Below are 14,011 nucleotides of genomic sequence, written 5' to 3' on the forward strand. Positions count from 1 at the left end.
TTTCTGTTAGTGTTGCAGAGTGTGTCACACTCCCCTCTCCTTCCTCTCACACACAGCCCCTGTGTACTCATTTAGCAGGGGAGTTCTCGATCAACAAGTGTAGAGAATAGCTAGTGACACTAAGGTGGGGCTTTTCTTAGAGCCCAGCAGGCCCCAGCAAGGCTTGCAACCTTATTGTCAGAGGTACTTGGAGACAGAGAGAGCGGTTAATGCGAAGGACAGAAATGTGGACGAGCGACCTTCTTTCATCACCCACCCTGTCCTCAGGACCAAGGCGGTTCCAGTAGACCAGATTCTTGGTGTTCGTCTCCCTGAAGGCCCAACTATTTTGATTTAGGCCTGCTTGTTCTCGCCATTCAGAGCGATCCCCTTTTTGGAATACACCGATTTCTCAGGAGAAAGGGTTTGTGTTAAGCTTTCCTCCTGGATTACTTGTGGAGATTAGTGATGGGGAATGCGGCGGCGGGGGTCTTGGAGCAGGAACCATCTGAGGGCCGAGAGGCCAGAAACTCAGCCGGAGGAGCTTCGGGAATGAGTGACCCCACTCCGACCCTGCAGAAGAAGCAGCCGGCTCCCCCTAAACTGCCCATTCCCCCAGAGCAGGAGCTGGAGGAGCGCTTCAATGTGGTGCTGGTGAGTGACTGCACAGAGATTATGCTCTCGCTTAGGGTTAGGGTGTAAAAGATGCAATTTTGCCCAATCATATTTGCACAAAGGTCATCGACGGCGGGTTCGTTTAAAGTAGAGATATCGGGATAAATGAATAAATGTTATCCACAAGTTGCCAGATTCACCAAAAGACTTCTTTCCTTCTTTATTAAGATTTGAGAACGTCCGGCTAGAAGCAGGTCGATAGTGCAGATAGGTGGCGGCTGGCCCCTGAAGGGGAAGTTGAGCAACATATTTACATGAGTGAGACCATAAGACCGGAAAGCAACTGTTCACTCTTTCAACAGCCAGTTGAAAAAAAAGGAAAAACATCACGATGAACACTTGAGACACCATGAGTAACACATCAGAAACCTTATATAGTTTAGCAGAAGAGATGCTATCTCTGATAGGCAAATAAACAACAAAAATGTAATTTATTAAAAAGGTGAAAAAATCAGATTTAAAAAATCTTTTTACCCTTTTTTCCATATCGTGTTAATGAGCATGACATGCGGTGAACCAAAAGCACCAGGATGGTGTAACTTTGCTCTCTGCTCACCAGTGAATTTATTTAAAATCCATCCCACGTTTAAATTCCTACGATGCTCCACGTAAGTGTGACATCGTGGATAAATGATGGAGACAAATCGTTTGTCTCTGGATGAACAGCATGAAGTCTGCAGATGTATAAAGCATTTATGTGGAGGAGGAGAAAGAAAACATCTCTTATTGAACCAATGCCTAATTTAAGACAGTGAAGCAAGTGTTTGATTGTTTTTTTCCTTTCTGTGTAGCTTTTGATCTATTAGTACATAAATTAAAAATAATGTTAGAAATCCACTTTATGCAGTTTTTATAGATGAATTGAATAAATGGCTAATGAGCTTTTCAGGTTTTTTATTTTTTCTCTAACGTCTGAACAATTAGAGAACATTGATGCAAAAATCCATTAAAATGTTCCCATAAATGTCTTCAACTAAAATGAAATGACTGAAAACGTTGAAAGTTGATGCAATTTTAAAAACTCTATTTAAGTAAACTCATAATCATATATTATTAACAATTCTTTATATGTATACATTGACACTTTCCTCATGTTAAAATTAGGCCGTGACTATTTCCGTTGACAAAACCTCTTCTGACAATGGAAATAGAAGACGTGCACACGCACCGTGCCACTCGTTGCTCGCCCTCCACGCCCTCAACAGGCATGACATGAAAGTGTGACCTCACTTTTTAGGCAAAAAACATTTCAGAGACGCTGTACCTTCCTTAATTCAGGATTTCGTTCAGGAAGTGCATGTCACTGTTTGTGTAAGTGAGCATCACAAACGCTCATGTCGGTCTGAACCCTTTTGACCCACAATGAACGCAACTGTCGTTTCTCTTTTTGCATCCCTTTGTTTTTTTATGGCGTGACAAAGAAACTGCAGACCACTGCTTGAAATACTGGTATTATTTAGGATCAACTACTGGTATTATTTAGGATCAACTACTGGTATTATTTAGGATCAACTACTGGTATTATTTAGGAGCAACTACTGGTATTAAGCAACTACTGGTATAATTCAGGATCAACTACTGGTATTATTCAGGATCAACTACTGGTATTATTCAGGATCAACTACTGGTATTATTCAGGATCAACTACTGGTATAATTCAGGATCAACTACTGGTATTATTCAGGATCAACTACTGGTATAATTCAGGATCAACTACTGGTATAATTCAGGAGCAACCTCCGTCAACTAAAAATCTCCCTACAGTTGAGTGGATTGTAGAAATATTATGTGATGCACAGGGAAGGATAAAAGTTAAATATTGTTCGAAAGTCATAATCTATATTTAAACTTTGATCATATAAATAAAAACATTTTTAACATGTGCTTGTTTAATCATCTCTATCTTTATCATCATCATGATCATCATCATCATCATCATCACATGAACAAAGGCTCTAAGATTAGCCAAAAGTATGTATTTTCTGAGGTGTGGGTGCACTGAGTCATCTGTGCTTCCGGCAGGACGTTAAAACCTTCAGAGAGAAACACTTTTGGTTTGGTTGATTTGAATATCGTGGCATAAGCATGAAAGGTTTAATATCGATGTGCTCAATGTAACCGGAGGAGTTACGATGAATTTTAGAACAGAAAGTGTGACAGATGTTGAACTTGTCGCTTCTTTTTACACCCCCCCCCCCCTCCCCCCCCCCCGCATATAAAATGAATTCGATATTTTCTCTCTCTCTTTCAGAGCTACATGAACTTGCCTCCAGACAAACTGAAGCTGTTGAGTCAGTACGACAATGACAAGAAGTGGGAATTAGTCTGTGATCAGGTAAGTTATCTTTCCCCCCGCTGATAACAAGCTGGTTTCATAATTAACGTCAACATTAAGGGGGCCGAAGTGAGCCGGATTCGGCCCCCTGTGTCTTTGCTGGGACGGAGGTTAAACACCGGGCATAAATACCCACACAGTTGGTGTGTGGCAAAGAGCGCCGAGTGCAGTGTGAAAAACTCCTGCGGCACACTTTCTGTGGCGGCAACTGATGGCGTCGGCATGGCAACAGAGAGCGGTTTGTGTCGGTCGTGTTAAATAGCACTGGCGGTAATAGCTTCAGATGCTGTCCGGCCAGGCCTTCAGGGTCGCAGATAAAAAATCCACTGGGTCAAAAGGTCAGTTTCCCTGTGAATCCTTCTTCCCCAGGAGCGCTTCCAGGTGAAGAGCCCCCCGTCCACGTACCTGGCCAAGATCAAGAGCTTCTACCAGGATCAAGGAGGGGTGTCCCGCAGGGTCAGTGCAGAGCGATTCGTATTTAAACGCAGTCTTTCGTCTTCTATCTTGCGCAGCAAATGTCTTGATTCTCTCTCCTTCTGCTCCTGCGTCAGCTGAAGAAAAGGATTCAAGACGCCACCCAGGTCCTGAAAGATTTGGAGATATCTCTTCGCACCAATCACATCGGGTAACAGAGAGAGTTGTACTTGCATGCACGGTTTACAAGTTTAATATTTGGGAAAAAAACACTCGTCACAAGGTTGCTCGATAGCGCCACTTAGTGGCCAAGAACTACTCAGAGTAGCTTTAAGGTAGAAAGGAAATAAACGCTGCGTTCCAGTACCCACACGACCTTTATACTTATTGTGCCAGACATATTTTAGTATGTCGCAATACATGTATTGTACGTCAAATGCGGTGAACCAAAAAATACCAGGATGTGCCATCGCGCCCTGTCTGCAAACCAGCGCGCTCTTCTGCCAATCTTTTTTACCTTTGTGCACTGGATATGAGAGCACTGCCAACAGAATGTGTTCAACTGGGACACACTGAATATTTTTAATATTAAATAATACAATTAATTAATTATAAAATATTATGGTTGCGTGGGTATTTACATGCACAGTACGTTTCCAATTACCTGTGTCATTATTATGATAAATGGTCAGTCTGAGTTGATGAGCATTCAATTCTTTAACTTTTGCTTTAACAGCTGGTTTCCACAAGCCAAAAATAACCGGATGACAACTTTAAATGTGTCTTTTAATGCTTTCAAAGTCAACATTTCTTTTGCGAGAGCAAGATTGTGTTATTTCATCTTTCTAAAATTACATAATCTGGCTTTTTAAATCCAATCTACAGTTACAAAAATACGTCTCTCTTTCTTTCCTTTCTCTTTTTTCGTAGATGGGCTCAAGAGTTTCTCAACGAGCGGAACAAAGGTCTGGACATTCTGGTGGAATACCTGTCTCACGCTCAAAGCGACGTCTCGTGAGTAGCCGGGGTGTTGGAGTCACTCTCTCAGGAAGTGAAACTATCCCTCACCACGCCTATTTGGTGTGAACTCTCTAGGTTTGACGTGGAGAGCGTTGAAAATGGCGGCACCCTGTCAGAAAGAGGGAAACCATTGGAGAGGTCGATGGAGGACTTGACCAAAAGCTCCAGCGGCTCCCCGTCTCATGGGATGACCAGAGCTGCTCGAGCTCTGACTGTAAGGTAAGATGCTCCAGATGGCTACGGATTATATGATTATATATATATATAACTATCTACAGTATATCGAGCATCATGAATTCTTATTAAAGAGGAACATAGAGTCAGAAAACTGAGTCATGCAAGGCAGAAGTCGGGTGACATAAATTGCAAGTGAGGTCATCTTCTTAGAGGTGCAGATCTGTGTCATCGGTTTCTTTTTTGCGAGTCACAAGCACACATAAATCCAAATCTACAGAATCCTTGTTATTAATACGGATGCCCTCATAAATAGTGACATAGTGAGGTTTTTCCATCTTTGTAAATGATAAAAAATGCACATTTAACTTAACTCAAGTGTTTTTATTTATCGTATCATACAGCATTCTGTTTCCTTATTCCGTCATTCATTCCCAATTTTTTGGTGCAACATCTCAGCTGTCAGACCGACACAGTGGATGCTCCCAAAAAAAAGAAGTATGCTGGAAGTCTCGTTATAATTGGCCGACTGCGGCGTTCTGGGCCTCCACTTCAAACCATCCGCACACGCAGTCGCTTCTCCCCCTTCTTCAACGATGTATCAATGCTCTTGTTCTCCCTCCACAGACTAAGCTCCACTCTGGGGAACAAGATGTATAAGAAGTCCCATTCATCCAACCAGAGAGACGACGTGCATGTGTGCATCATGTGCCTGCGAGCCATCATGAACTACCAGGTAGAGCAAAACCGCATAAAAAATCAGTCACATATCTAATTTTCTGTCATAAAAACATACTTTTAAAGTGAACAGCGTGTGCATGGAGAGGGATCTATTGGCAGAAATGGAACATCATATAAATAAGTATGTTTAATTTCATGTATAATCATCTGAAAACAGTGCTCCTTCAAATACTTTTTGCTAGTGCGCGGACACAAATCCACTGTTTTACTCCCGCTGCCGCTTCACTTTGCTTGTTGGAAGTAAAACACACATCAGATCAAACTAATTGTTTGATTTAAAAGTACTATATAAAAAAAAAAGAACACAAACCCTCTTCCTGCATCTTGCAACGCACCGGCTGGAAACAACATTTCTCCTTCTGCCTTCAGTCTGGCTTCAACCTGGTGATGACTCACCCGCGCTGCGTGAACGAGATCACCCTGAGTCTCAACAGCAGGAATCCCAGGTGAGTGCACTCCTGTGTGTGTGTGTGTGTGAGACACAAAGTGTTGGTGTGTGTGTGTCCGTCCGCCTGCATCACACATCTGACCCCTCCTGTGCTGCAACAGGACCAAAGCCCTCGTGTTGGAGCTGCTGGCCGCCGTGTGCCTCGTCAGAGGCGGACACGACATCATTCTGTTGGCGTTCGACAACTTCAAAGAGGTGAAAATAGTTTCTGCGTCGGCTATATTTTACAACATTGCGATGGCTCCGTTTGACCTTGGGAGCCCGACCCCTTGTTCCAGACTCCCCCTCGTTGATCACTTATGACTGGCATCTTATGACTTATGACTGGCACAATCCGCCCCTCACATGCACTGCGGCCATCATTTTAGCAGTTATGCGTGTGTGTGTGAAGCTCAAGGATGGTGCAAGGGTAAGAAATATTGTGTAGCTGAGCTCAGCGACCGCATGTGGCAGATATAACTTCATAGGCTCATTTCTGCATTGACGCCCCCATGTGGGCAACAATTAAAATACATATTCCCCGTTTTCTTTTCTGCAGGTGAGCAGAGAGAAGAACCGCTTTGAGAAGCTGATGGAGTACTTCATCAATGACGACAGCAACATCGACTTCATGGTAGGGCCACCATCGCGTTACCTGAAGGTGGAACAAATACCGGGATGTGCTTGTTTGTTAATCGCCATGGCCTCTGTGTCCAGGTGGCTTGCATGCAGTTCATAAACATCGTGGTGCATTCAGTGGAGAACATGAACTTCCGTGTTCATCTGCAGTTCGAGTTCACCAACCACGGGCTGGACAAGTATCTCGGGGTGAGTACGAGTAAAGATCTCGGTGGTTGGTGGAGACTCTGGAGCTAATAAGAGGCCAGATGTTTTCCTCAGGACCGCAAACAAAAAATAGCTTCAAGAGAGTGAATATCAGTGACCGGAAACACGACTTCAAATGAATGCTGAGGTTGCTCTTTAACACCTAGATGTGTAAAAAAAAAAGAAGCAAAAACAGAAAATCAGTTATTGCAGTCCTAAAAATGTTAAATAAATAAAAAATAATGTGTTCACGCATGATATCGAATGAGTTTAAAGTAACCTGTGGTGTTCAGCTGGTCAACTGTAATCCCCTTTCTCCTCCACTTAACAGGATGTTGCTGCTGCATGCTCATCCACTTTCCCTTCACGTTCTGCTAATGACAACACATTTTATATTACGTCATAACTTTTATTCTAGAGGAGACATCTATGTCATAACATAACATTATAACATGAAACGATTAACAAATCTGATTATTTTAATAACCGAATTACCGTTGGACTACTGCATGTACATTATTACTCAAAACATGCAACAGATCACACGTATTAAAATCTACAATGCTCCATTGTTGCGTGTTAGCGTCTAAAGCAAACAGAGAGCGAGAAGCTGCAGGTGCAGATCCAGGCCTACCTGGACAACGTGCTGGACGTGGGAGCCCTGCTGGAGGATGCTGAGAACAGAGGAGGGGTGCTGGAGCATGTGGACGAACTGCAGGAGCACAACGTAGAGGTCAGCCATGCACCAAAGACGGAGAGGGGGAACCTCTTGGGAACAGAAACGAGGCTTTGACGGCAGCGTTGTCCTCGAATGAGATGAAATCAATGTTGTCTGTCATTGCAGCTGAGCACTCGGCTTCAGGAGGTTGAGAGCCAGACCGCGGAGAGGATGTCTGAGCTTGAGACTCAGCTCATGCAGGCCACCAAGGAGACGGAGCTGCTCAAAGTGAGTGCTGCTCCACGACGCTTGCAGCGTTTAATGAGATTAATCAGCCGGGCAAGGTGCGCCATTCTCACAGGGATCACTTATAATGAGGTCGAAAGAGTGGCGGTTCGCTTTTATTTTAATAGTCTTAATATATAATCATCCTCAATATGAAATGAAGAAAGATGAGAGCATTTGCACTCCTGAAATAAGTCTCAGTGACCTTGCATTTTCCCTCCTTGATAGCGGCTCTGGGGATGTCCAGACTAATATGTATATCTACAATTATTTGATAGGTTGCCATGACGTTTTTTTTCAGACATTCATAGTTCTAAGAGGATGAACCCTAATGACTTCGGTGAATTAATTGTCATAATGAATTGTAATTGTAATGGTGTTTCATCTCGCACCACCACAAGGTCAATATTTTATTTTGTGAAAAACTTTATTTGTTTTATTGATTTATGACTAAATTCTTGCAAAATTATAATGATTTTATTTTTGTGTTAATCAGCAAAGGTCAGCATGTAGTGGCTTTTTTTAAAAAGGCCATTTCTATCAGTAGTGTCAACAAAAATACATTAAAAAAAATCCAATAATAATACTAGTGAAACAGCTCCCGAACAGAATGTTAACACACTAAACATGAACTACTAAACATTGTCATTGTGTAAAGATATATTGTGTATTAAATGCTCTTTGTGGAGTCGAGCTGTGTTTCCATATCTGTGTTTGTGTCCATTAGGAAAGCCTGCGAGACTCCTGTTCCCAGGTCGGTTCCTTGCAGCAGAGAGAGCGGGAGCGGGAGCTGGAGAGGGAGAGGGAGAAGGACAGGGAGCGTCTGAGCACCTCCGCCCCTCAGACCTCTTCAGAACTGGAGCAGAAGGTCCAGGAGCTGCAGGACAAGGGGCTGATCCGACTGGGACGCAGTGCCTCCGGAGGTCTGGATATCCAGGTGGTGCCCGTCACGGTGGTCGAATACGTCCAGGCCTCTGCCGCCGATCCCCCACGGGCCGGCCTTCCTGCTTCTGCTTCTGCCTCTGCCCCTCCACCCCCTCCTCCACCTCCTCCTCCTCCTGGTGGCCCAGGGGCGGTTGCCTCTCCTCCTCCGCCTCCGCCACTGCCTCCTCTAGGAGGTTGCAGCGCTGTGCCCCCACCTCCTCCTCCGCCTCCTCCTGGGGGAGGTCCACCACCACCACCTCCTCCTCCTCCACCTGGTTCTGGACCCCCACCCCCACCCCCCCCGCCTGGTGCTGGACCACCTCCCCCGCCCGGAGCACCCAACCCTCAATCTGGTAATGAAAAGTACTGAATACAGCGTTGGAGCAGTGAAGGTCTTCCTTGTTTCATTGCTCCTCCTCTTTCTGTGTTTCCTTAGCGGTCAGGAGCAAGAAGCCCATTCAGACCAAGTTCAGGATGCCGTTGTTAAACTGGCAGGCCTTAAAACCAAACCAGGTGACGGGCACCGTTTTCAACGACCTGGATGACGAGAAAGTCTTGGCGGTAAGAAGATGCAGCCATTTTGTCCCCCTCTTGCCCCCAGAAAGCTACAGTGTGAACTTACTCATTCTGTCTTTCATCAGGAGTTGAACATGGATATGTTTGGGGAACAGTTTAAGACCAGGGCCCAGGGAAATCCAACAGACCTGTCCAATATCAAGAAGGTGGTCCAGAAGGCCCCCAGTAAGATGTCCTTGATGGACGCCAACAAGGCGAAGAATCTGGCTATCTCTCTACGCAAAGGGGGGATGAACCCGTCCGCCATCTGCACCGCCATAGAGACGTACGTGCTTCATGGACAATATGTTGCATTGTTGACTTCCATCAGCTAATCCTGCGTTTTCGCTCCCGTGCACTGACTGTGTACAACTTTCACTGCTATCTCGCACAGGTATGACCAGAAGTCTTTGTCCATAGACCTCCTGGAAATACTCGTGCCCTTCATACCATCAGATTTTGAGATGAAGCTGCTGGTCAACTACGAGAAGGACGGCCGCCCGCTGGAGGAGCTGACGGACGAGGATCAGTTCGTCTTACGCTTCGGGAAGATTCCCCGTCTGAAGCAGCGAATAAACACGTTCACCTTCATGGGCAACTTCCCGGATACGGTCAAACGCCTGCAGCCGGTCAGTCCAATGCACTCCGACTGGAGAATTTAAGCTCTTTCAACAGACGCACTGATTTTGATTTTTCTGTTCGTCCGCAGCAACTTAACTCCATCATTGCGGCGTCCATGTCTATCAAGTCTTCAACCAAACTGAAAAAGTTCTTAGAAGTGAGTAAAAGAGAATCACGGCGTCTCTGACGTCGCTTCGAAACGTGTGATTTGTTTGCTCACATCATCGCGTTGTTCCCCCTTCAGATTGTTCTGGCCTTCGGCAACTACATGAACAGCAGCAAGAGGGGCGCAGCGTACGGGTTTCGGCTGCAGAGTCTGGACCTTGTGAGTAGCATTTGCTTTTACGTTGATTCTTTTGCTTTAAAGTGAGACATAGGCCTACGCTTCCTTTTTAAAAATCTAAAGCGGAATCCATAAACAATAAAATGTAAATGTTCTCAATTCAGTACACAAATGCTTTCAACTGTAACGGCCTTACTTGGTAATGGCCGTTAGCAAAATGCTAGCTAATGTTAGCAAACCATAGATTTATTCACCACTATCCCATAATTGTCCTTGTGGCAAAGTGAACGCTATTAAGCTAAAAGTTACTTGTCTCGATTTGTTCAGCTGCTGGAGACGAAGTCAACGGACCGCTCGCAGACGCTGCTGCACTTCATCACCACCATCATCCGGGACAAGTACCCCGACTTGGCCAACTTCCACACCGAGATCCACTTCGTGGACAAGGCAGCGCTCGGTACTTTCCCACTGACAGTGGAGCAGTTGCGTAGCCCGTGATTTAAAATGGGAGCGGTACTAAACTCACTTGTTTTTCTTTGCCAGTATCACTGGACGGCATGCTGCAGGACATCCGCTCTTTAGAACGGGGAATGGAAACGACCAAAAAGGAGTTTCTGGTGCAAGACGACAGCCCGGTGTTGAAGGAATTCATCAAAACCAACAGCGAGCAGCTGGAAACCTTGATCAAAGACGGCAAGACGGCACAGGTGAGCCAGTAGTTCATACCCCCGCTTACACACTGCTTAGGCCTCGCTGCGTGCTTCCAGACATGTCGTGTCTGACTTCCTTCCAGGAGGCGTATGGCTCAGTGGTGGAGTATTTTGGCGAGAACCCCAAAACCACGCAGCCTTCCATGTTTTTCCCGACGTTTGGACGCTTGATAAAGGCCTTCAAGGTGAGCATGCGTAGTGGGGTTTCTGATGTTCATCCATTAGTCGTTGCATTTGGACGTTAATGATCCGGTGCTCGATTGAATGCAGGTGGCACAGCAACAGCTGGAAGAGCAGAAAAAGAAAACGGAGAGTGAGAGCAGTGAGGAAAAGGTGTCTCCGAACAAGGCGGGGGCGCAAAAGGTAAGAGACTAAAAGGTCCAGTCTTCACATATTACACATCAGATGTAAGATGGAGCATCCTGCAGCAAATAAAGAGGGGGCAGGATTTCCCCTCTTCTTCTGGGTCCATACAATCTAAATGTACAGCAATCTGTAGCCAACTTCTGACTAACAGCAGGACAAGAATGTTGCATGTTTTATTGTAAACATAAACCATCAACCAAAAGAAATCTGTGACTTACACCCGGGATGCTAAAAGTCTTAGGGGGTAAAGGGGATTTAATTCTAAATCTACTTATTTTCACCAGGGGCCCAAGATGCCCCAGCTGGACCTGATCGCGGAGCTGAAGAAGAGGCAAGTGAAACCTCAGGTGCGCGAGGGAAAGGACGGGGCTCTGGAGGACATCATCACAGGTACTGGTAACCCCGACGCCTCCTGGAGGAGTCGCGTGGTAATGTTTTTTGTTTTTTTTAGACGAAGGTGCAGCAAGCTCGATGTTCACGCTTCCGTCTTTGCTCCGCCATCAGATTTGAGGAACACACCATACAGGCGGACAGATGGCCGGTGGCCCGCCCAGCGCCAGGACACTTGAGCCCGCTTCTGTTCCACGACTTTACAAACATAACTGGAATCACACACACACGGACAGAAGAGCGCGCTTTAAAAAATGTGTTGTACATGCAGTATATCAAAAATGTATAATCAGCCTTATGGCTTGGTGTGTATTTTTGCCAACATTTGAGTGTGAATTTGTTGTGTAAATAGAATTTGAAGTTGTTTTTAATGCTAACAGACAATTTTTTATTGCAAATCTTGCCCATGTCGATGTATTCCTGTGGCGCCTAACGACTTTGGATGCTTTTGAATTTGTAGTGTTTTTATCCTGTTGAGTAATTAAAAAGAAAAACTTGACCTTCTGTATTTGTGGAGCTTCGATCGGACTCGGGATGCGACATGCGCCGCGGTTTCCGTTGCTATAGGTTACCACTCACAACATCAACGGGTCATTATGAATCAAGATCAGACGCCGCCACTGTACAAGAGAGCTGCACTTTATTGGACACACAATCACAGCAAATTATGTACAAAAGAACTTGTCTTCTCACGGGAAAAACACACACATTTCTCACAGAATATCATCCACACTGATAAATTAGTATCTCCAGTATCAGTAGGCTTTTAAATTGATATATCATTATATTATAGATCTATTTTCTGTAATATTTTCTGTTCTTATGTCACACTACTCTACAAATGGGGTAGTATCACTCAGTGGGAAGAGCACACCATCACTGGTGACGTCTCTGGTTGGGGTGGTGCGTTCAAGCGTTCAAGAATTCCTTCACGACGTCCGACCCTCGTCATCCTCATCTTCATCGTCACATAAACATCACAGTAAGACTGAACATGCCATGTGTCACACAGATACCCAAATAATATCTCACTATTCGTGTTTGTTAAAAACCCCGAACACATAGAACCGCTTTCCTCTTCCTCTCTTTCTCATTTTTTTTGGAGAAAACATGTAGACGGCTTTTTTTTTCTGCTTTTTTTTTTTCGACTGCACCGTGCGATTGCTTGAGACTATACATGCATTGTTTTTGTACGTACCGTTGTACCCATCGTCATAGTATTTATTAATAAAACATCTGCTCTTGGACATAAAGAATTTGTCGAATGACTCGGCCTATTTACAAGTCAATTTTAGTTTTTCTACTTTTGATGCCAAGATTTTTGAACATCCACACATTCATGTAAAAATCTCATATACATACTATATAGAACGTAGGTTCGTTATTTAAAAAAAAAAAAAAAAAAGGCAAAGGAAGAGATACAACTTTTCCTCCACTTGATTCTCTCATTGCTCCATCACTTCTGCAGGTTTAGCTTCCTTAAAGCCACTCGGTGCAGCGACATGCTCTTCCACCTGTTGTGACGATGAATACCTGTCGTCTCTGAATGGGGTTGTTTGTTTGTTTGCACCGAGCTTCCACATTCACATTGCTACCGCTCCCGTTCACATGCAAATGTGAATTAAATGTGAATTAAAGCCTGTGTAACTTACTTCATCGTAGGAGCAGGGAGGCCTTCGGGGGCCCCATGAACTCACCTTTCACAGTAGTTACACCACAATGTCTACGTTTTCTGACCGTCTCCAACTCACCAGCTTGAATCACAAATACGGGATGGGGTGGAACCCCGAAAAGAAACAGACCACAGGTACAAGAAAACAGCCCCCACGAAATCAAAAAGGATAGTAGCAAAATAAGCCCCTAAGCACAGGCACTGGTCCAGCCGCCGACACCTCAATAGTGACCCTTCGCGTAAGGAGGCAAAGGTGCAGACGAGCCGAACGAGCATTTTCAGGGACGAGCTTTTCAAAAAAAGTCTAACTCACGCAAAATCTAACTCGGTGTTCGTAAAGAAAAAAAAACCTAGAATTTGAAAAATGAACTTCAGCGTATATTACAGAGGCTAACTGTTATCTATACAGATATCTTTAAACAAATATAAAAATGTTCTGCGTATGAATAAATAATCTCGGTGTGAAATGCGATATCTCTCTCGATGACATAAAAAAGAAAAAATCTGTACAAAATGGTCACTAATATATAAAAACTGAAGAGATGATGACATTTTACAGTATATCATTTAATCTAGGCCTATTATATATGTCACACTTTTCTTCACAATTATAATATCATACACAAACATCTCACTTAGATATATTTATATATGTATATTTCTTCTATGTTTCATTTCAAGTTTGCATGGTTTTTTTTTCTGATTGCCCGGGGGAGGGGGGGGGGGGGGCATCCACTGCGAGTGTGTATGCGACGTGCCCTCGGAGGCCGCCGGCCACGTTGAAATCACTGCCCGCTGACAAAAGATCCTTCCAGAGAGCGCGGCCGCAGTTCATCCCACGCTTTACTCGGGGGGAAAAGCAGCCGAGCGTGAATACTACTTCCTCCCCAAGCGCTCACCAGACGCAAATGCAGCACATTTAAACTCGAGAGTTTTATGGATCTGAGTGTGAAACAG

General features: G+C 44.5%; 1 protein-coding gene across 1 annotated transcript; it reads left to right on the plus strand.

Annotated features, from left to right (window-relative positions):
- Position 1: 1 nt before the first annotated feature.
- Positions 2 to 11,886, plus strand: fmnl1a (formin-like 1a). Its single transcript, XM_034539306.1, has 25 exons — positions 2 to 633; positions 2,906 to 2,989; positions 3,359 to 3,445; positions 3,541 to 3,614; positions 4,334 to 4,417; positions 4,499 to 4,642; positions 5,225 to 5,333; positions 5,708 to 5,784; positions 5,888 to 5,981; positions 6,325 to 6,399; positions 6,483 to 6,593; positions 7,174 to 7,323; positions 7,435 to 7,536; positions 8,261 to 8,810; positions 8,894 to 9,018; positions 9,099 to 9,298; positions 9,407 to 9,641; positions 9,722 to 9,790; positions 9,878 to 9,958; positions 10,244 to 10,373; positions 10,460 to 10,623; positions 10,710 to 10,811; positions 10,897 to 10,989; positions 11,277 to 11,382; positions 11,497 to 11,886. Exons 1-25 carry the CDS (start codon positions 448 to 450, stop codon positions 11,559 to 11,561), a joined length of 3,297 nt encoding a protein of 1,098 aa, XP_034395197.1. The 5' UTR covers positions 2 to 447; the 3' UTR covers positions 11,562 to 11,886.
- Positions 11,887 to 14,011: the final 2,125 nt, after the last annotated feature.

Source organism: Cyclopterus lumpus, chromosome 8 (assembly GCF_009769545.1).
Source record: "Cyclopterus lumpus isolate fCycLum1 chromosome 8, fCycLum1.pri, whole genome shotgun sequence".
Lineage (NCBI taxonomy): Eukaryota > Metazoa > Chordata > Actinopteri > Perciformes > Cyclopteridae > Cyclopterus > Cyclopterus lumpus.